This window comes from Pseudophryne corroboree, chromosome 5 (genome assembly GCF_028390025.1).
Source record: "Pseudophryne corroboree isolate aPseCor3 chromosome 5, aPseCor3.hap2, whole genome shotgun sequence".
Classification (NCBI taxonomy): Eukaryota; Metazoa; Chordata; class Amphibia; order Anura; family Myobatrachidae; genus Pseudophryne; species Pseudophryne corroboree.
In genome coordinates, this window is record NC_086448.1 from 501,232,667 (window position 1) to 501,255,523 (window position 22,857).

The 22,857-nt window shown below is 44.7% G+C and overlaps 1 protein-coding gene across 4 annotated transcripts in view; it reads left to right on the forward strand.

The window, feature by feature from the left end:
* LOC134927911 (pyrimidine-specific ribonucleoside hydrolase RihA-like) overlaps positions 1-12,544 on the forward strand; it is a 210,965-nt gene extending 198,421 nt beyond the window's left edge. For all 4 annotated transcript variants that reach the window (XM_063923021.1, XM_063923022.1, XM_063923024.1 and 1 more), the window contains exons 5-6: positions 3,871-4,007; positions 11,909-12,544. In XM_063923021.1, coding sequence (XP_063779091.1) covers positions 3,871-4,007; positions 11,909-12,256 — 485 coding nt within the window. In that variant the 3' untranslated portion in view covers positions 12,257-12,544. The remainder of the gene's footprint in view (positions 1-3,870; positions 4,008-11,908) is intronic.
* Positions 12,545-22,857: the final 10,313 nt, after the last annotated feature.

A 22,857-nucleotide genomic window follows, 5' to 3' on the forward strand; every position in this document is an offset into this window, starting at 1 on the left:
GAGCTGAACTCAGGACTCGTCAGCAATTTCTTCCTAAGGTGGTGTCCGCATTTTGCATAAATCAACCTATTGTGGTTCCATTTGTTACGTACACCTCTGCTACTTCAAAGTCTTTGGATGTTGTGAGGGCTATGAAGGTGTATGTAAAGAGAACAGCTCGTCACAGGAAATCGGACTCGCTGTTCATTCTCTATGATTCCAATAAAATTGGGTGTCCTGCTTCAAAGCAGTCTATTGCACGCTGGATCAGGCTCACTATCCAGCATGCTTGCAGATTCCAAAATCTGTACAGGCCTACTCTACTAGGTCGGTGGGTTCTTCTTGGGTGGCTGCCTGGGGTGTCTCGGCTTTACAGCTCTTTCGAACAGCTACTTGGTCAGGTTCGAACACATTTGCTAAGTTTTACAAGTTTGATACTTTGGCCTCTGAGGACCTTCAGTTTGGTCAATCAGTTCTGCAGGAACTGTTATGATTCCAGCACTCTGGTCAGAGGAGATCTTATGGCAAGGACCGGAGCACTGGAACGGAATGCTGGGGAAGGGAGCAGGACAGGAAAATAGCCCCTGGTGCCCTAACTCTGTTGTCTCACCCGTGTTGTCAGAAATCCCCTGCGAGACTATGGTTTCTTGAGCCCTTGGCAGCCGCGTTTGAAGGGCGGATTATGTCTGCCCAACTTCGATGCCCCCCGGTCTTAATGAGAGACAAAGGGAAACCCGAGACAGGGTGATAACAAGAGGCCCTCTAACTAAACAACCAGGCCAGGGGCTAAGCAAACTCAAAACTATAATATGTGCGGAGAAACCGCCAGGGAAAAGGACAACCAAAATATCCACTTGTCCAATTCTCCTACCCGGCACCGCCGAGTACCAGAGAGGACTTGTGGAAGCGGAACCCTCCGCAAATGCTCCAAACACAAAATATAAAAGGTAAAGCGGCTGAGCCGCAACACACGGCAGAGCCGCAACTCACGAACACCACTGGATATAAAACGGTGATCAGTCAGGACTCCAGGGAACCAAACGACCTTTTGGGATGAGATGACAACTCCCGAATACCGGACTTCTGAGGACTGGAATGACCGGATACAGCAGGACTGGAAACAGACTCTCAGCAAACAAAGGCAGCATGCAGGAAGCTATTACCGGCGTCTGTGAGAAGCCCTGGGAGTGTATTTAACAAGGAGTCCTCCAATCAGCTGCTAAAGGCTGATTAGAATAAATGCCGTGCAGCTGCCTTGCTGCACGGCCAGAGAGCAGGTGAATATCTTAATTTCCTAAAGCCTTGCAACGGGGAACGCGGTCCGCCAGTGGCGTCCCCGTTGCTAGGGTCCGTGCGGCTCAGCGCGCCCGGCGTCTAGCGTTGCTAGGGAGCCGGCGGCTGTACGTGCACGGCGTCTCTAGTTGCTAGGCGCCGGGCCGCGCAGACAAGCGGACCCCGGCGCCTAACAGGAACCTCAGCACTCTCCCACCCAGTTTGGGAACTTTGGTACTTCCCCATGGTACTAAATGGATTCCCAGTATCCCCTAGGACATAAGAGAAAATGGGATTTTAATTACCTACTGGTAAATCCTTTTCTTGTAGTCTGTAGGGGATACTGGGCGCCCGCCCGGTGCTTCGTTCTTCCTGCACTGTTACTTGGTTAAGTAATGTTGTTTGGTTCAGCTGCTGCTGTTCCTATTAACAAGTTTTGGTTAGCATGGCTTTTCTCTTGTTATGGTTGTGCTGGTTCAAAAGCTCACCACTTTCCTTTTCTACATCCTTCTCTCAAAGTATGTCCGTCTCCTCAGGCACAGTTTAGAGTCTGGTAGGAAGGGCATAGAGGGAGGAGCCAGCACACCTAATCAAACTTATATAGTGCCCATGGCCCTACGGACTACGAGAAAATTATTTACCGGTAGGTAATTAAAGTCCTATTTTTGCGCTACTGGAAATCAATTCTTAAAAAAAACAAAAAAAAAAGTTTTTCCGTAAATATATATATATATATATATATATATATACACACACATGAGATCAGATCTGAACCAAGTCCCAATGTGTATATACGGTGTGTATACTATATATATATATATATATATATATATATATATATATATATATATATATATAAATATATATATAAAATACACTAGCGCACGCAGGGGGGGGTTCTGAGTACCCAGAAACCCCCCCTGACAGACCAAACTGATTTTTTAAGGTAAATAAGCCATTGCCGCGGCCCGTGATGTAAGCCCCGCCCACCCGGATTTGGCTCCGCATCTTTCCAAAGACCCACAAATCGCGGGTTGTGCACTAGTCAGGTTTGCTGTGTGTCTTGGCAGCTGGACAGCTGCTGCAATCTCCACTCTGCCTCAGTCCCTCCACTTGCTGCTGCTTCCTATCTGAGTGACAGATCCTCTTCCTGGATGCCGTTGTAAGGGCTAAATAAAGCCAGGTATTTCAAGTTTAGATTCTTCAAAAATACTTCTATTTCTAGTTACTCCTGCAAAATAATTTCAATTTTATTTATTTTTTTATTTATATATATATATATATATATATATATACACACACACACACACACACACACGCACGTATGTATTCACATGCCACACACGCACACACATACATATATACAGTGTGTATATATATATATATATATATATATAAATATATATATATATATATATATATATATATATATATATATATATATGTGTGTATATATATATATATATATATATATATATATATATGTGTGTGTGTGTGTGTGTGTGTATATATATATATATATATATATATATATATATATATATATATATATATAAATGGTATCTGGCACTCAGGGACAAATAAAGCAGGCTACAGATCAAACGGTTACATCATGGTCTGTAGCCTGCTTTATTTGTCCCTGGGTGCCAGATACCATATGTGAGAATCGGGGCACCAGGGCACGGTGCACGTATTGCAGGAGTGCTGGACACCTACTGGCGCATATATAAATTTTATATACACAAATGTGTCCTCTAACATCCTTGCTGCAGGAGGCTGCACATCGTGGTGTTGCTGTGATGCATACTCATCGCAACATAGCGCAGCAGCCCGCAGCTTTTTCCCCATAGTCTGTCATAGAACGTACTGTCGCCTTCCCGCTACGCAAGTAATGGGTAGCGGGAGCTCACATTTATTACCCTGTGCTGGCTCCCTTTATATACACACAGCTGCCTATTACAGCTCCCCCCGCTCATTAGACTGTGTTGGTAGCGGAAGCGTGCAATGGAATGGGATGCCGCCACTTACAGCCCACCATGCGAACGCATCACGGGCAACTATATATATATATATATATATATATATATATATATTAGTCTGGCTTTTAGTTAACCCCCTTAAGGTGTACCACCTAACATTGTCATTTTCCATACAGTGGTGATTTTCTAATACATCTTTAGACTGGAGATTGCTCTATGACTATTATAAAATACATTTGGTATCTATCTATCTATCTTCTCATGTAGGTCTATCTATCTACACTAGTTTAACAGACCCAGCAAATACTGGGTCACCTCAGTCTCCACCCCCGTACTGAGCTCCACCTCTCTCTGGATACCCCCTCTTGCAAATCCTGCGTTTGCCCCTGTAATAGTAGTGTCACTCCGCTAGTATTGTAAAACAAGTGAAAATACGTTTTTTTATTAATTTAATATTATTAATTACAGTATTTGATATTTAAAACATCGCAAGTACACCAGCTCATTTGACTTTTGTGTAAAGCTTATTAAACAAAATAAGGAATTAAACACACTGGTTATGTTCACTATGAGGAAAAATGTTCATTAGTTTAAATTAATATCTATTGAGAATAAATTATTTTTCTTGTCTTTTATTTAGCAAGAGGAAATACCACAGCATGTGGAGAGTTTAACTTCTTTGCAGACCCTGAAGGGGCCTACATTGTCCTGAATGAATACTTGTGCACAACTTACATTGCTACATGGGAATATGCATGCCGTCAGAAGCTCCCTTGGGTAAGCCTGCTGTAGAGGTTTTAAATATTGCAATATACACATTATATGTGATTTTCATATTGGTGATCATAACAAGGAGGTCAGTGGCACATAGAGGGGTTCCTGAGTACCCAAAAACCCTACCTGACAGATTTTCTTTTTTTACACTGGCAATGGCCGCCATTCTATTATGCTCCTCCTCCTCGTGGCAAAATGCAGTAATTTGTGTGTCAATGGAGAGGGGGCAGAACAATTAAGACCTGAATCTAAAGGAATTAGGTCTTATTGGCCCTGCCTACTGACGAATACCAGCAAATCGCAGCTTTTTGCCTTGAAGGGATGGAGCCTAATAGAGTGATGTCTTGCCCTGGCCACAGCTGAGTCTCTGCTTAATGAGTGGGGAGATGTATATGTGTGTTTTATATACAGTATGTATGCTATGTGTGCATATGTGTGTTTATGTATGCATGTACATATATACTGTATATATAATACAGATATATGAAATTATAAGGAAACCCTCCCATAAAAATCCTGCGTTTGCCACTGGAGGTAAATATGAATGTATGAAAACTGGTAAACCTATAATGCACAGACTGTTTTATCTCATGACAACCAATGGCACATTCACTTTCATTTTAAAACCTGTACTAGAAAAAAATGGGATTTTGGTACTTAACGATAAATCCTTTTCTCGGAATCCATAGGGGACACTGGAGGATGATTACACTGGGGGGATAGACGGGCTGGCTATCAGGAGCTGGCACTTTAACTAATTGAAGAGGATGCAGCCCCCCCCCCCCTTCCATCCACCACAAGACCCAGTTTTAACAACTGAGCAGTAAGGAGACGAATAGAGGAGAACAATAGTAACAACTAGCCATTACAACCTTGAACATGAACCACAACGCAGGCAGGAAACAGTGCTGGGTGGGCGTCCAATGTCCACTATGGATTCTGAGAAAAGGATTTATCGGTAAGTACCAAAATCCCATTTTCTCTAGCATCCACTGGGGGATACTGGAGGCTGATTGCACTGGGGACGTTCCAAAGCTGACCCTGTGGGCGGGAGAGCACTGAGGAATCTGCAAAACAAGCCATCCAAACTGCGAAGCGGAGGCGGCAAATGTATCAAACGTATAAACCCGAACAAAAGTATGAGCCGTGGACCAGGTAGCCACACGGCAAAGCTGTGACAGGCACCATGGCTCGCCACCCAAGATGGGCACACGGACCGCTTGGAGTGTGCCAAAATAACTGCCGGAGGTTGGCGGGCGGAATGCAAGTAGGCTTGGCGAATGGCCAACTTAATCCATCTGGCCAAAGTCTGCTTTGAGGCAGGCTAACCATGCTTGACCGCATAATACAGCACAAACAAGGCATCTGTTTTCTGCAAGGGTGCAGTCCTAGTGACATATATATTAAGCGTCCGGACCACATCTAGAGAAGATGGAACCCCGGAGTCATCCTTCAAAGCAGGAACCACGATCGGCTGGTTTATGTGGAAAGCCAAAACCACCTTTGGCAGAAAACCGGAGTGTGTGCGGGGTTCCGCTCTATCTTCGTGAAAGACCAGGTAAGGCGGTTTACACGATAAGGCACTTAAATCTGAAACCCTGCGAGCCTACGCTAAGGCCAAAAACAGTTTTCCAAGTAAGAAATTTGAAATCCACCTCCCCAAAGGTTCAAAAACCGAGGATTGTAAGTAGTGAAGGACCAAATTGAGGTCCCACGTAGCAGTAGGTGGAACGAAGGGTGGTTGTACCCGCAACACTCCCTGCAGAAAGGTCTAAACTTCCGGCATGATTGCGAATTTGCGCCGGAAAAAGATAGACAAAGCAGATACAGGTACTTTGAGAGAACCGAGGCGTAGGCCACTATCCAGGCCCATTTGTAAGAAAAGCAAAAGACGGGCTAATTTGAAAGATAGGGTGTCGAAACCTCTTTCCAAACACCAAGACATGTAGGCTCGCCATATGTGATGGTAATGGGTCGCCGTAACCGGTTTACGAGCCTTGAGCATGGTAGGGACCACTGAGGAAGGAATACAAGATAGAGCTTCAAGAGCCAGCCCGTTAAACGCAGCCGTGTCAAATCCGGGTGCCGTAACGGCCCTTGCTGCAACAGGGCTGGACGAAGAGGCAACAGCCACGGTTCATCTGCGAGGAGCAGAAGGAGGTCCGAATACCAAGCTCTCCAATTCGGAGCCACTAGAATGACCCACGTTGATTTCCTCTTGATCCGTTTGAATACTCGTGGAAGAAATGGGAATGGAGGGAAGAGGTAAACCAGATCGTACGGCCAAGGAGCCGTGAGAGCGTCTATGTCTTCTGCTCTGGGATCTCGAGTACTGGACAGATATCGCGGGAGTTGATGATGCAACCGGGAGGCTATCAGATCCACTTGTGGAAGACCCTATCACCGAACCAACTGTTAAAAAACCTGGGGGTGGAGAGCCCACTCTCCCGGGTGAAGGTCCTGACAGCTGAGATATTCTGCTTTCCAGTTGTCCATTCCTGGGATGAAAACCCCTGATAATATGACTTTGTGAAGTTCTGCCCACCTCAGGATCCGAGCCACTTCTCGCATGGCATGCGACTGCGTGTGCCGCCATGGTGATTGATATAAACGGCTGCGGTTGCGTTGTCCGACTGCACTCGTACCGCTCTTGACTGAAGCAGGTGAACGGGTTCCCGAAGTGTATTGAAGATTGCCCTCAGTTCCAATACATTTATGGGCAGTAACTGTTCCTGTTCTGACCACTTTCCTTGGAAGTGATACTCCAGTATCACAGCTCCCCAGCCTCTGAGACTCGTGTCTGTCGTGACCAAAATCCAGTCCTATATGCCGAATCTCCTTCCCGCCATGAGGTTGTTCAAATGAAGCCACCAGAGACACTTGGGTGCGCGGAGCTAGCTGCACTGTGCCTTGGGGATGTAGATGTGACCTTGACTACTGGGTTAACAGGTCTATCTGAAAGTTTTGGGAATGAAACCGTCTGAACTGCAACGTCTCATAGGCTGCCAGAATCTTCCCTAAGAGACGAATACAAAGGTGTAATGGCACCCTCTTTGGCTTGAGGACTTTTTGAACCATCAGCAGGATATTCTGCGCCTTGTCCTCTGGCGTGAATACCCCCTGTAGTTTGGTATCCAAAATCAGTCCCAGAAACAGTATGCGCTGGGCTGGCAAGAGATTGGATTTTCTGAAATTGAGTATCCACCCATTTCTCAAGATGACGTCGTGAGTGGTCAGGGCATGCTCCCGAAGTTTCTCCGCTGTTGATGCTTTGAGCAAAAGGTCATCTAGGTATGGTACAATTGTTACCCCCAGAGAGCGAAGGTGTGCTACCATGACTGCCATGATCTTGGTGAACACTCTGGGAGCCGAAGACAGGCCGAAAGGAAGTGCTCTGAGCTGATAATGATTCTGTAGAATTGCTAATCACAAGAATTCCTGATGTGGCTCCCAAATGGGAACATGTAGGTATGCATCCTTGATGTCCAGTGATAACATGAACTCTTCTGGCTCCAGACCCGCTATCATGGAGCTAATTGACTCCATCTTGAATCTGTGATATGTGAGATATTGATTCAAAGACTTCAAATTCAGAATAGGTCTTACCGAGCCATCCGGCTTCGGGACAACAAACAGGTTTGAGTAGTAACCCATCATCCGTTGAGGGCCTGGGACCGGCATTAAGAGGTCAATAGAGACTGAATCGCTCCCTGAAGAGCAATCTGTTTGTCCCCTGTAGCCGGAAGACTGGTGGTAAAGAACCGTGGTGGAGGTGAAACTTCAAAATCAATCATGTAACCCCTGGACACCAGGGCACGCACCCACGCATCTGTGAAAGTGTGCATCCACGCCTCCTGAAAATTTTGGAGACGTGCACCCACCATGGGAGAGGCCAGGTTGGAAGGGAGTCCGTCATGCCACTGTTTTGTCAGTAGGCTTGGGCTCCTGACGACGAGAGGTAGATTGTTGGCGACTGCAAGCTCTTCCACCCTTGGGCTGACCTGCTGAAGTTCCAGATCTAGAACAAAAGGAAGCAGAGGTCCGAAAGGAACGAAAAGATGGACCAGAATAGGTCTGTTTAGGTGGAGGAGTTACGGACCGCAAAACGTGGATTTTCCACCTGTAGCTTGAGAAATGAGCTTGTCTAGATCGTCACCAAAAAGCACCTTCCCTGTAAATGGTAAGGCTACTGCCGTTCGTTTAGATTCTGCATCGGCCTTCCAAGAGCGCAGCCACAGTGCCCAGCGAGCAGCTATGGCTGAGGCTGAAATCCATGCCCCTACTTGGCCGATATCCTTTGAAGCTTTCCCAGGTACGCTGCTGATTCTTTAATATGTTTTGCCAGAACAATTAATTCATCAAGTGGAACCCTGCTTTCAAGTCAGAAATCAATTGGGCCGCCCAATGTTCAATAGCCTTATTAACCCAAGACCCTACCAATGTGGGTCTAAGTAAGTCATCAGCAGCTGTGTAGATGGATTTCAGTGTCGTTTCCACCTTACGGTCTAAAGAGTATTTTAAGGCTGTTGCCCCCTGAACGAGGTAAAGCAGTCTTTTTTGACAATCGTGAAAGTGACGAATCTACTGGGGGAGGTTGTTCCCAGTTTTCATTCATAGTAGCTGGAAAGGGATATGAAGCCAGGAACCATTTTGGTACTTGGAAATTCTTATCCGGGTGTTCCCAGGCTACGGACAAAAGTACGTCCAATTTTGGTGAAAAGGGAAACGTTATGGAAGATTTGCGTTTAGTACCAAATTGAGAAGAATCTGGGGATTCCAGAGGAGCTGTGCCAGTGATGTTCAACACCTGGTGAACAGCTTTTATAAGGGCTTCTACTCCTTGGTCTCACGACGCGTTATCCTCTGCATCGGATACATCGTCGAGTTCAACCTCTTCCTCCTACGTCCCTTCTGCCCCCCATCGCTCTTCGTCCGATTCGTCTGACTGGAGGATTGCTGGAAGAGTACTTTTCTTTTTGGGGCGCAACGGTATAGGCTGACTGGTGGAGGAATCCATCCGTTTAACCAAGCCTTCTACGGATCTGATTAGACCCGTTGCCCAAGCTGGTTCGGCAGGGAGAGAAGGGGGTACCGAGGGATCAGTAGCTCTAGCTGAGTTTTGATCTCTGCGAGAAGCTGCCAGTTCAGGTCGGAGAGCCGAAATAATCTGTGCTAAATTACAGGCCCAAGGGGGTTCTGAACCTTCCAAAGAGGTAGTTGCCTCGACCATCTCTTCCTGCGTACACTCAGAACAAACGGTCGAGCCATCAGGGGCCTGGGGCATTTTCTTATTGCACTTAGTACATGTAAAGAACTTCTGAGAAGTCTTTGGCACTGTATTTCTCCCCGACATTGTGGTTCCGGCACAAGGACACTACACCACTGTCAAACACACAATAAGGGATAGGGAGCTAGATAGAGTATTGTCTGTTCCCTAAAGGGTAACACTTCTCTGATCTGTCCCCAGTACATTCAGCCTCCAGGAGATGAAGGAATGCTGTTTTTAGGAGTCAGCAGGCTGGAGTCACTGCAAGAAAAAAGGGATGTCACAGCGTTTAGTCTTTGTGAGCTTAGCAAGAAGCTCCGCCCCCCTCCCGACGCTGTGCCCGCTCAGCGCCATTGCAAACGTGGCTAGGTACATGGTTATAGTAGCAATGTAGCTACAGAGCCTCTCAGCGCTATGCGCTGTAACCTTCCTCCTCCCTGCCCCGTCTAAGGGGAAGCGCTCCGTGGCTTTCTTATAGCTGCGGTGCGTGTTTGCCGCTTCCCTCGGCTCAGTGCAGTGTCCCCCGTCCGAGCTGTGCCCAGCGCTGGAGGGGGGGGCAGCGGGGAAGCCACGCTCTTACCTGTGAGCGGGAGACTCCAGGCGCGCGGCGTGGCCATCAGAGGCTGGCAAGCACTTTTCAGTAAGTGCTGACTGTCTTGTCCTGAAGCATCCTCCAGCTGTAAGGCTGCCCAAGGACCTAGACCCCACCTTTGCAGAGGTGGCGAAGTGCCTCCCCAGAGCCTGTCTTTGTTTGTTATCCGTAGTGCAGGAGCACTAAAAAAAAGATGACCGGCTCCTTCGGCACATTAAAAAAAACTGGGGCTTGTGGGGGATAGAGGGGGGAGAAGTCTGCATTCTCTTCAATTAGTTAAAGTGCCAGCTCCTGATAGCCAGTGCATCTGTCCCCCAGTGTAATCAGCCTCCAGTGTCCCCTAGTGGATGCTAGAGAAATTGCAAATTTTGATTGAGTGCTGCTATGAGTTTCACCTTTTCCTTCAGTTAGTACCACTAAACCTTTTAGATGATGTAAACCTTGATACTCAATACTTAACCACTATATATTGAAATAAAAACCAGGAGACTTACAGACAATGGCAGCCGCTGGGAAAGTGTTAAACAAACCCCTCCCCCCCCCCTTCCCAAGCCACCCCCAGATCCCCCCTGTGTACCTGCCAGCTGTCTTGGGGGTAAAAAGTAACGTTGCGATGGTTGCAATGTAACTGATCTTCCTGACCGATGTTTCGATGTTTGAGAAAAAAAATCTTTTTTAATTAAAAAATATATATATATTTGTTTTTAACTAAAATCATTTTGGATAAGGTCCATGTTCTTCACCTAATTCACTAATAAAAAAAAAACAGACAATTTTGGAGCAGTTTTTGGAGAATAAATCGTCAGTTAAATGGTTATCTCTTCTCATATAAGGGCACCACTGTGTTATGTGGCATTGTGATGTCTAAGCATGAGATACTGTATGTTCCAAAATGCTCAACATCTTTCTCTCTAGAGGAGGATAGATGAGAAGCAACGAAAATGCTTACATAGTTAGCCATAACATATAGATGTAATGGTATAGATGCCTGGCCATCCATGCATATTGTGGCAATAAAGAACATATTTTTGAAGGTATTTAACACTGGGCTGTTGCTGATAAGAGCATGTTCCGGCAACGAGAAAGGAGAACAGTGATTGGTTATACCATCACTTTACTTTTAATGCAGTGCAAAGTAGTTGCTTTGAGCTTTAGCCCCCAGGTAGCTATTACATACCTCCCAAACATCCCAATTTTAGCGTGACAGTCCCTATTTTCATGCACACCGCGTCCATTCACTGCAGAGTGGAGACTGGGGCAGCTCAAAAGATGCCAGAATGCTGGGCTTGCCCCCAGCATGACGCAAAATGGCGGGTGGGGTATCATGCAGGCATGCCTTAAATAACATCATTAAGGGGTCCCTTTTCAGATGCGTGAAGGGGGTCCCGACTTCTACTTTAGAAATGTTGCGAGGTATGTTATTGTAAGACCCTTCTATGACTGAGTTATTCCTAGAAATAAGTACACAAGCTGCAAAAACTTTCGATCTTTAGAGCTTGTTAAACTGCACTACTGCAACGTCCACATGCATTGTATGGAACCTGTGGTGTGCTGTGATTTGTGTGGATTTGCAGGAGATATGTCCAATATTGCATGCTTTAGACATTGTTAAATATATACTTTACTTAAATAATGCAGAAACTGCTGTCTTTGTTTTTTTTTATGGGGCAGAATAGTTTGAAAACTAGACCATATAGTCTGATACCTTAACTGGTCATTTTAGTTGTAGGTGCCAAGTATAGAAAACATGATGATGACTGCCTTTGCTATTACTCACCCAGTCTAGAACAGAATGCAGAGATTTATTTTTTTGTTATATCTGCAAATCTAACACTGTTCTGCTTTCAGCAATTAACATAATGAAATTGTAAAAGCTGGAGTGCAGAAATTATATTGAACACAATAAGGTAGTATTGCATTTTCAGGATGGCCATTCTTCGATAGAGTAAAAACCCTTCATTAAATCTGAGCATATAAATTAGTAAATTAAATATTAGGATGATGATAACATTTAAGACATTTTACTATTCTTATGTGATCACACAGGAGTGGTATGATAAATGGGTGAACATGGGGACAAAAAAATCTGACTTCATAAAGAAGATCTACAATCACAGCTTGCAGTATTCCAGGACTGAGAAGGAGGAGAAAGCTATGGTCGATGGGCCCGGATTTGTTTCCTGTGACTCATACGCCATGGCCGCGGCCATTGATGGCAGCTCAGTTACCAAGGTCATTGAATGTGCAGTGACTGTGGAGCTCTCCGGGAAATTTACTCGCGGAATGATGGTGCTTGATTTGATTGATGACCTCAAGAAACAAAATAAGGCTTTTGTCATAAATGGATGTGATATGGAAAAGTTTAAAGAGCTCATGGAGGCAACTGTCAGATAAAAGGTCACATGATTTTAAATTTAAATACATGAATTATGTGAACAATGAAATACATTGTCTTCAAACATACACTTGTCACCTCTTATCACAAAGAACATGTGTACAAATCCTTTATATACTGCATAATAACTAATACTAAACAAACAAACAAACTGTTGCTACTAACATTATATTTCTCTATCATTATGCTGGCTTCTGTTACTAATTTTGTATGGTATTCAATTCTGTTACCAGAGCACCCTGTAATGTATAATGTATATGTGAGTAAAGAAAATGGTAACAAACCAATTGAGCCTTACTTGTTTAATTTTTTTGAAATTGTGTTTACTGAGAAACTCTCATCCATGTTTATAGTGCGACACAGACTCCATAACACTGAATCATGAAACATGAATTAATAGAATAATAAGTACTGTAGCTTATTAATAATGTGCTTTGTCAGTGCAAAGGAAACACTATTATTTTTTGTATTCTAACCTTATTTAAGGATGCAGTTAAGTTCCCGACAGTCGGGATCCTGGCAGGGAAAATACAAATGGCGAAATCCCGACAGACGCTTGGTATTCCCAATAGGGTGGTGGTCCACGCCACCACCAGAGGGGGACTATAATAGTGTGTCAAAGTCAGAAAAATATCACGCTACACACTGCCATATTTGCACCTCATGCGTGTCCCCGCTGCATGTGCATGTGCTCTCCCATGCGTGCGCATACTCGCTGTTGCGTGCACCCACAGGCGCACGGTATGCGCATTTACGGTAGAGTTTGTATGCGTCTAGCGTGCGACTCAATTGTTTCATATTTTAACCATATAATGTATTTTGTAGATTATGGTCCCTTTGATAGAATCTGAAAGTTTAGTTAATGTAGCATGTTCATAGACAGAGAGATCCCTCTTTGTTTGATACGAAGGGTCAGACAAGGGTTATACAGTGGTGTTTAGTATCCATCGGAAGAGTATTTAATTAGCAATATTCCGGTGTTGGTTTGAAGCGGATAACTCGCTCGTGCGAATAGTTATGGACATAAGAAGTTTATGGACTTTTACTATATTTGCACTTTATTATCCATGCGGCGGGAAACCTAGTTTCCCACCCACCTGAGCAGTTGGAAATAGTCACAGCCCACCTGTATGAATCAACCTATGACCTTTTGTTATAATGCGAAGAGGAATTCCTGTGTCCAATGAACAATAAGAATATAGGGACCATTGTACTGTATTATGTGTAGGGTATAAAAGGACAAGCCGATCTGGGCCAGCTCTCTATTCTCTTCAACGGTTCTCATTGCTGATAATCGGGAGCTGGTTATCTAGGAGGCGCATGCGATTGTTACCCTTTGTGCGTAAGTTTCTCCGCAACCATATTACCTTTATTGTTATTGTGAGCCTTATCTCTCTCTCTCTCTCTTCTCCTCTTTCTCTCTCTTTCTCTTAAATATTATTGTACTGCTATTGTATTTCATGTGTAGTTTTCTGGTTAGGTGGTCAATGTTATTTTGGTAGTGTATGACTTGTATTGTATTATTCTTTTGCAAATAGAACGTTCATATAAGGTGTTAGATCCTAATACCGGTATCTGTGTATTTATTATATTTCTAAGTATTCTCAGAGCGTCGGAGACGCTCGTACAGTTAATAAGGTTACACTGTGTTACATTTACACCCTATCACTGCACCAAGGTTTATTGCATAAGTACATTGTTTATGGTATAGTTATAAAGGTTTAACATCGTGAGCATCAGCGCCGCTTGTGATCTCCTCGTGGTCCCAAGCGTCCGCTACGCTAGTAGCATACCATTACGTTCGTCGGCAGCCTATAGCGTGCTTGCATGTACGCTCTAAGCCGTGAGCGAACGTGCCGCTCGTGCGTCTCGACCACGGCTAAGCGTTAGATACGCAACGTGCGTACCCTTACGGTATTCCATACGCCAATAGCGTACCGTGTTCTTTAACCTTTTAGAGTGTTTTAAATAAGATAAATATTAGGCTTTATCAATTGGCGGCTCGTCCGTCCTTCACATATCTGCACTAGGTAATTTCAGCAGACATTATCCATCAGCAAAGGGCGGGAGGTCATATTCCTCGTCGTGCTGACCGGATAAGCGTCTGCTTCGCTTAGTAAAGGGTGCTGAAGGAATCCGGAACCGGAGGTAAGAACAATACGCTAGTGTCTTTTAAAACTGTTTATTTCTGTCTTGCGTACGCACGCACGCATATATCTGCATTCCTTTTTCATTCGTGTATTTTCATATCACTCTCCTGTTTGCCATTTCACAATTGTTAACGGGCTAAGAAAGATTTGTTGCTATCAGTAGTTAAAGAGTAAAGGTAATACATTTAAGGGGTAATTTGTAAAGCACGCACACAGCTTTACCTAAAGATACAAGGAGAGATCTGTGTGGTGCTCGGTAGATGATCGAGGATCACCTACATTGATAAACGTGTTAATTGTGTTACGGTGGATATCTGCCTTGCGTACACGTGTCTCTAACAAAAGGCTGAGACTCGCGTACGCAACCCAAAGGCCGACGCACGCAGTGTATATTACGCAACGGAGTGTCCGGGTACGCCCACGTAACAAATCACACGATAGTGTTATTTTAAACAGGCGAAAAGGTGGCAACGCGATAAATAGCGCAAGTCAATTTTAGTGTCCGAAATTTAAACTAATAGATCCTTCTCTAAATTTACAACTCATCTGGTCTAAAGGAAAGAAATTTCTGCGCAGAAATAGAAACAAAAGTAAAGTGTACATGTGGTGAGTGAGTGTTTGCATATATATGTTTTTACAATTTTTGGGTTGAACCACAAGAAATCGAGTTCTCGTGAGGTACATACATGTAAGTGACGTGCATGGTGGCTGGGGAGGCATCCCTTGTTAAACATAAATTTGAGCATTAGAGTATAGCAGACCAGGAGGTCTACTATAGCACAGACCAGGAGGTCCAGGTACAGCAGACTAAGAAGTCCGCTATAGAGAAAAGAGCACAACCCAGGGGGTTGGTGCAGAACCCATATAGGCCATTAAAGCTCTGGCTGAAGGAATTCGCAGCCGCAATTTTCGATTCCACTGGTCGCTCCGCACATAAGATTAGTTGCTTATGTGCCGAACGATTGTACCGCACGTAATTGTGTGCATTAGTTAGTAATTTGACCCAGTACCATTTGCGTACGCTAGAGGGGTCATAAACGCTATTTGTACATTCTAACGTGATTTGTGTAATTTTTTTTATTTTAAGGGAGGTTCGCTGGTCACTCAGGAACTATCCAGCAACCAATAGTTACTGGAAAGAGTAAGTGCTCTTCGGATCACCCTCGCATGTTCCAGTAAATAGCGGTTCAGGTCGCAGGGGCCCTAGGTCGAGTACGCCAGCGCTAAGGCAGTGTGTGGGCGTATTGGTCGGCGTGGGCGAGTGAGTGGGGTACTCGGTAAACCGCCACCGTCGGCCTATCTTGAACATCTTGGTTTTTGTAAGGGTTCGCTGAAGACCCTGATTGAAGGTCAGAGGTAGTGAAAGCAACACCTGCAAGTTATGGGGGCCAGTTGTTCAGGTAGGGGGCGATCAACCTCGGTTCGGGTTGATTCAGTAAACCGACCAATCGGGTCGGCAAGGTATGTAATGTGTGAAAAATACGGTTCACACACAGAAGTTTTATGTGATGAATGGGAAAGAATGACTGTACATGACGGGGAGAAGTTCCCAAGAGTAGGCAGCTTTAGCCCAGATGTGTTACTAAATCTAAGGAGAAGGATATGTCTCATTAAATCAACAAAGAGACGGATCAAACATTATTATTATTTACAGTTATGGCAACAGGAGGGTGAAATACAGAGAGGATTGGCTCAGGCGGCGGGATCTAACCCTATCAGGAAACTGATAGCTACGGCACCACCGCCACCTTACATAACGGGAGAGAAATTGGTTGCGGAGAATGACGCACTAATGTGTAATAAACAGGCACTTAGTAACTGCATAAATGTTAAGGATAATATGAATAAGATGAGTAATGCAAGTATTAACCCGTGCAAGTTGTACCCTGTTTTAAACTTTCCCCAGGAGTGTGATCAAGAGGACGAGTCAACAACAATATCGGCACTCTCTCTAGCAGCCACCATATCAGAAACTGCAGTGGGCACGACCCAACCCGTAAGATTAGTATCAAAAGCCCCTAGCGGAGGGACAGGTGAGGTCGTATCAACGGGTAAGTACGGCACCATACACTATGCTGAAACCATTTCACCACAAGCTGTAGAATCTATTCAGAACGATGTAAGTAGACTTAATCCCGTTAGGGTAATAGCAGTGCCAAATGGGAAAACTGACACTTCAGGAATCACTCCTGTCAGAAACATTGCCATGCACTGCCCATTTTCCCGAATGGAATTAAGATCAATAGTGTCTGAATTCCCTGACCCTAGAAAAGATCTAGTTGCTAGCCAGAAATACATTAGAGACCTAGGGAATACAGTAGAGCCCAATAACAAAGACTGGCAGATATTGCTGAGGGCATGTTTACCCTCCAATGTCGACTCAGCACAATTCTTAGCTGACTGTAAATTAGATGAGGATGTACCCCTTACGGATGTGTACAACCAAGACATTGTAAAGAGAATAAATTTACAGATAAAAGAGTATTTCCCAGCTGTTGTCAAATGGAACAAGATTTTCTCCATTAAACAAAAGGAGTCAGAAACAGCTGCTGACTATTTTCACAGGGCATTACTAGAAATGGCTAAATACACAGGCATTGAAGACATCAAAACAAATGTAAATCATAGAGAAGTAGCAGTATCTGTGTTAATGGATGGTTTAAAAGAAGCATTAAAGACAAGAGTACAGACCACGCAACCATGTTGGCGAGGTCTGTCGGTGGCTACTTTGAGAGAGGCCGCTGTTGATCATGATCGCAATATCACCAGACACAGGGAGTCACAAAGTGATAAGTTAATGGCCGTAAGTATACAGGCCCTGACCACAAGGCAACCTTTGTATAAATCTCCAAACCCTGTGGGTAAGTCAAATGTGGTAACTTGTTATTCCTGTCATAGAGAGGGACATTTTGCACGAGACTGTAAAGTGAAAAACATACAAAAATCATATCAACCCCCTAGACAACGACATGACACACAAAATTGGGATCAGGGACCGCAGAGACGGAGTCATGAGCCACATGCAGGGGAAACAAAAAGGTATCCCCCAAAAAGAGACTGGCAAGTCTCGGGTAGTTCCCAGTTACCCCCTTCTCAAGTAGTTGCTGCCAGCGCGATTCAGGGAGGTCACCATACCCAATAGGGGTGTGGCCATACCTGTAATCTGCAGCCAGTGAAATTGATTGCAAGCCTTGGAAGTGAACCCGAGGTCACAATTGATGTAGCTGGTAAATCATTAAACTTCCTTGTAGATACGGGGGCGGCCAAATCAGTGATAAATTCGACAGTGGGCATGAGAACCACTGGTAAGACAATTCCAGCCATGGGAGTAACGGGAGTAGTCCAGCACTACCCTGTTAGCAAACCAGCAGAGATTACAATAGGGCCTTTGCATACCAAGCATTCCTTTTTGCTGGCGGCATCGGCACCGACTAATCTCCTGGGAAGAGATTTATTGTGTAAAATGGGGTGCGTCATTTATTGCACTCCTGAAGGTGTATTCTTAGACATACCTGAGAATCACGCTCAGGAAGTGCGAGACATGTTAGACTCCCCATCAAAATTAATGTCACATACTGTTATGATAAATAGGAATCCATCCCAGGTAGAAGAAATGACATCCCAAATACCAGAGTCACTGTGGACTAAAGATGGACAAGACACTGGATTAATGGCAAACGTAGCTCCAGTAGTTGTGCAAGTAAAAGATGGTAGGATAGCTCCAAAAATCCCACAATACCCTCTGAAGCCAGAGGTGGAGTGAGGAGTTTACCCAGTAATAGAGCGCTTGCTACAGCAGGGCATTCTGGTAAGAACATCCAGCACTGCCAATAGTCCCATCTTCCCTGTGAAAAAGAGTGGGGGGAGGGGTTACAGGCTAGTGCAGGATCTAAGGGGGATTAACAAAATAGTTGAGTCAATTCCCCGTAGTGCCAAATCCAGCTGTCATCCTTATGCAGATCCCTCCCACTGCGAAATTTTTCACTGTTATTGACCTCTGCTCCGCCTTCTTTTCGGTACCCCTGCATCCTGACAGCCAATATTTGTTTTCATTTACATACAGAGGAGTCCAATACACATGGACTCGATTACCACAAGGTTTCATAGACAGTCCAAGTATATTTTCACAGGCTTTGCATGATTGTTTACAGTGTTTCCAACCAGAGAGTGGATCAATATTGATACAGTATGTGGACGATTTACTACTGTGTTCAGATTCACTGGAAGCGTCCCTGAAGGATACGAAACAGCTCCTGTTTCATCTTTCAGACACATGACACAAGGTTTCCAAAGACAAATTACAATTATGCCAGCCTAAAGTAAAATATCTGGGACACTGTCTAACACAAGGACTGAGACACCTGACCGCTGATAGAATTCAAGCAATTAGAGACATGACTCTGCCACAAACCCAGCAACAGATCAGAACGTTTTTAGGAATGTGTGGGTATTGCCGTAACTGGATCCCAGGTTTTTCCATTCTAGCATTACCCTTGCAGGAGATGGTTTCATCAAACAAACCTGATCGGATTTCGCATACAGATGAATCCGAGATGGCATTTGAGAGACTCAAACAGTGCCTAACGCAGGCACCAGCATTAGGTATGCCAGACTATGGGAAACCCTTTGAACTGTACGGAACAGAAAGTGCTGGTTGCGCAGCAGGCGTCCTAACCCAAAAGCACGGTGATGCCAGCAGGCCGGTAGCATACTACAGCGCTCAGCTAGATACGGTAGCGCGATCCCTCCCCACATGCTTGCGAAGTGTCGCTGCGATAGCATTGCTAGTCACAAAAAGCGAAGATGTAGTGCTAGGACACAACCTCACAATTCATACGCCACATGCAGTGTCAGCCTTGTTGAATTCTGCCCAAACCAGGCACGTCTCATCAGCGCAGTTTACAAGATGGGAATTGGCATTAATGGCCCCCGTAAACATCACCATAAGGAGATGCAGTGCATTAAATCCTGCAACATATCTCCCAGGTGTGCCTGGACAGGCACAAAGGGTGGAGGATGAGAGTGGTGGGGAAGGAGGATTTAATACAAGGGATGACACACATGATTGTATGGAATATTTGACCCAAAATTTCACGGCAAGGCCTGATATCAGTGACAACCCACTGGAAGATGTAGATTTTACTTTCTACACTGACGGTAGTTGTCACAGACAGACAGACTCGGGAGACTTGTGTACTGGATACGCAGTCGTAGATGACCAAGGCACCATAGAAGCAGAACCGCTAGGCCCACCTCACTCAGCCCAGGTTGCTGAACTGGTTGCCCTAACCAGAGCATGTGAATTGGCTAAGGGCAAGTCAGCCAATATCTACACCAATTCTAGATACGCCTTCGGGGTAGTCCATGATTTCGGAGCCCTATGGCGCCTCAGAAATTTCATGACGGCAGCTGGCACACCGGTAGCGCATGCAGCTCACATCAAAAGGCTTCTAACAGCGATACAGGAACCTGACAGAGTGGCTGTTATCAAGTGTAAAGCACATACATATAGCCAAGACCCAGTATCACTTGGTAACAGCCGAGCAGACGAAGCTGCTAAGTTAGCAGCTGGTACCCCCAGACAGACAGACACCACACAATTGATGGTATTCAATACCATCAACACACAGAAGTTGTGTGAAATGCAAAATTTGTGCTCCACACAGGAAAAGGCAGTTTGGAGGTCAAAAGGATATGGCCAGGAGTCCTCAGGACTCTGGACAGATGGACAGGGTAAACCAGTGGCACCCAGGGCATACCTTCCATGTTTAGCTGAAGCAGCACATGGGCTGACTCATCTGGGCAAGGAGGGAATGTGCAAGTTGGTAAGAGCATATTGGTGCGCCCCAGGATTCTCATCCCATGCAAGTAAGAGAGCAATGTCATGCCTTACCTGCTTGAGGAAGAATATCGGAAAGGCAATACCAACAGAACCATCCCATATCCCACCTACAGGCGGCCCTTTTCAGGTAATACAGATTGATTTTATACAATTACCCCCTTGTCGAAATTTGAAATATGTACTTGTTTGTATAGATGTGTTTTCAAATTGGGTCGAAGCATTTCCTGCGGCCACAAATACCGCTATGTTTGCTGCTAAGAAAATTGTGCAGGAATTTGTGTGTAGATATGGTATCCCTAGAATAATTGAAAGTGATAGGGGTACCCATTTTACAGGTGATGTCTTTCAAGGAATGTGTAAGTTGATGGGAATTGATAGTAAGCTGCACACTCCATATCGCCCCCAGGCGAGTGCGAAGGTGGAAAGAGTGAACAGCACAATTAAAAATAAATTGAGCAAAGTTATGGCAGAAACAGGATTAACATGGCCAGAAGCTTTACCCATTGTACTATACAGCATCAGAACCACTCCCAGGTCCCCTCTTAATCTGTCCCCCTTTGAAATCTTGTTTGGTCGACAACCGCATGTTATGATTAACCCTCAGGATGATTTGAAGTGTAACAATGAAGTGACTGTAAAATACCTGGTTAACATGAGTAAACAGTTAAGGAATCAAAATGACAATCTGAAGTTAGTGATTCCTGATTTGCCAGATAGTAATTGTCATGACATTGAACCTGGGGATTATGTAATGATACGGAATTTTCTACGCTCAGGTTGCCTTATTGACAGATGGGAAGGACCATACCAAGTCTTATTGATTAGCACGACAGCATTGAAGGTTGCCGAGAGAGAGACTTGGGTTCATTCGTCCCATTGTAAGAAGGTTGCTGATCCAGAGAGGTCCCGTGATAAAGAACAGACGGTAGAGGAAGTTGTATCACTGGAGTGTCTGTTTCAGGAGAACTGAGACGGCACCTGAGCATTGAAAATAATAATATCGGAGGCAGTTGTCGATCCCCTGTTCCCTTTTATTGTTTTTCTCCACTTCCCATCCCATCTCCCTCAATTGTTTCTCCCCCCCCTTCTCATCCTTCTCCATTTCCTCCAATAAGATGGACTTGCCCCAAGAGACTGTGATCCGGATTTTTCTGTTGACCATGATGTTGACCAGAGCAGTCTGTTCCGGCGAGAGTACCATGGAGGTCGAGAGAGGTTCTGGAATGGGTTCTGATGACAGAGATGGAGGCGTAGATTTCCAAGAACAACATAACCACCGAGTAAAGGCGAGTATCAGAAAACGATCTGGTAGCATTGACAACAGAAGAAATTGTGAAGGATTGTTAGCTGAAGAGAACTGTTTCTGTAGGCTCTGTGACAGTGTAGTTGAGGATGGGTGTATCAAGAAATGCCAATCTAGTTTTAATATCCATATGGACCGGCATCCATTGAGTGACTATCACTCCTTAGTGGGTAAAGTGTTAAATCAGACAGATTGTTGGGTATGCTCTCAAGTACCTCAAGGCCATAGCAAATCAGGATTAGTTCCCTTCCCTTTAACTATAGGGGAGGTACTTGAGCTAAGTGGTGGGAGGCCGGTGGACAGGAGGTTTAATATCTCCAGCCCTCCTAGTTTGAAGCTCCACCAACATCATGTGGATAGATCCCTAGTATGTTTTAACATTTCCAATCCCCGAAAGCCGGGAAATTGGGAAGTGTCATGGAGTAACCAAACCATGACCTTTTCATACAGAACCGATAGAATGCCAACAGATACAGAACTTATACACCACATAGCCGGTAGTGGAAAATATTTCCGATATAGGTATACCCTAGGAAGTAGGACCATGAGAGTTGGAGAGGTATCACCAGGATACTGTGCACATATCATACAAACTGATACGTGTACTAGACAGATGGGAGAATTAGGGTTAGGAAATTTCATATGGAAAATGTGTAATATGGTTATGTCCTACTCCGTCCCATATGTTCTCCCCGATGATGCATATTTCATATGCGGGAGGAAGGCGTATAAGTGGCTTGCCCCAAATTCAGAAGGGTTATGTTATATTGGAAAAGTACTGCCTGAAGTAATGACTGTATCACATACTAAAATGAAAGATATTCACCTCAGTGCCCAAGCTCCTTATACTCACACTCATTACGAGCACATCGTTAAACGGCACCTGATAGAGAGAACAGAGCATCCGGCCTCTGACCTGATCAGTGAATCCACCGGGATTCAGTTCCTAATCGCGTTCGATATCACTCGTACCGCCAGAGGAGTGATAAATTATAAATATATATCTGCGCTTGCAAATTTATTAGACAATATCACTGAAATGTATGATGACACATTCAGGTATACTGGAAGGGAGCTCCAAGCTTATAAAACAGAACTGGTTCAGCATAGGATGATTCTCAATTATCTCACAGCTGTGACGGGTGGGTATTGTGTCACCCTAGCAACTCAGTATGGAATAAAGTGCTGCACGTATATCACAAACAGCACCGAGGACCCGGTCGAGGTCATAGACCAAAAGATGGACGACATTCTCCAATTAAAATGGGAGTTCCGAAGGAAACACAATCTCACCCTTGCTGCTGT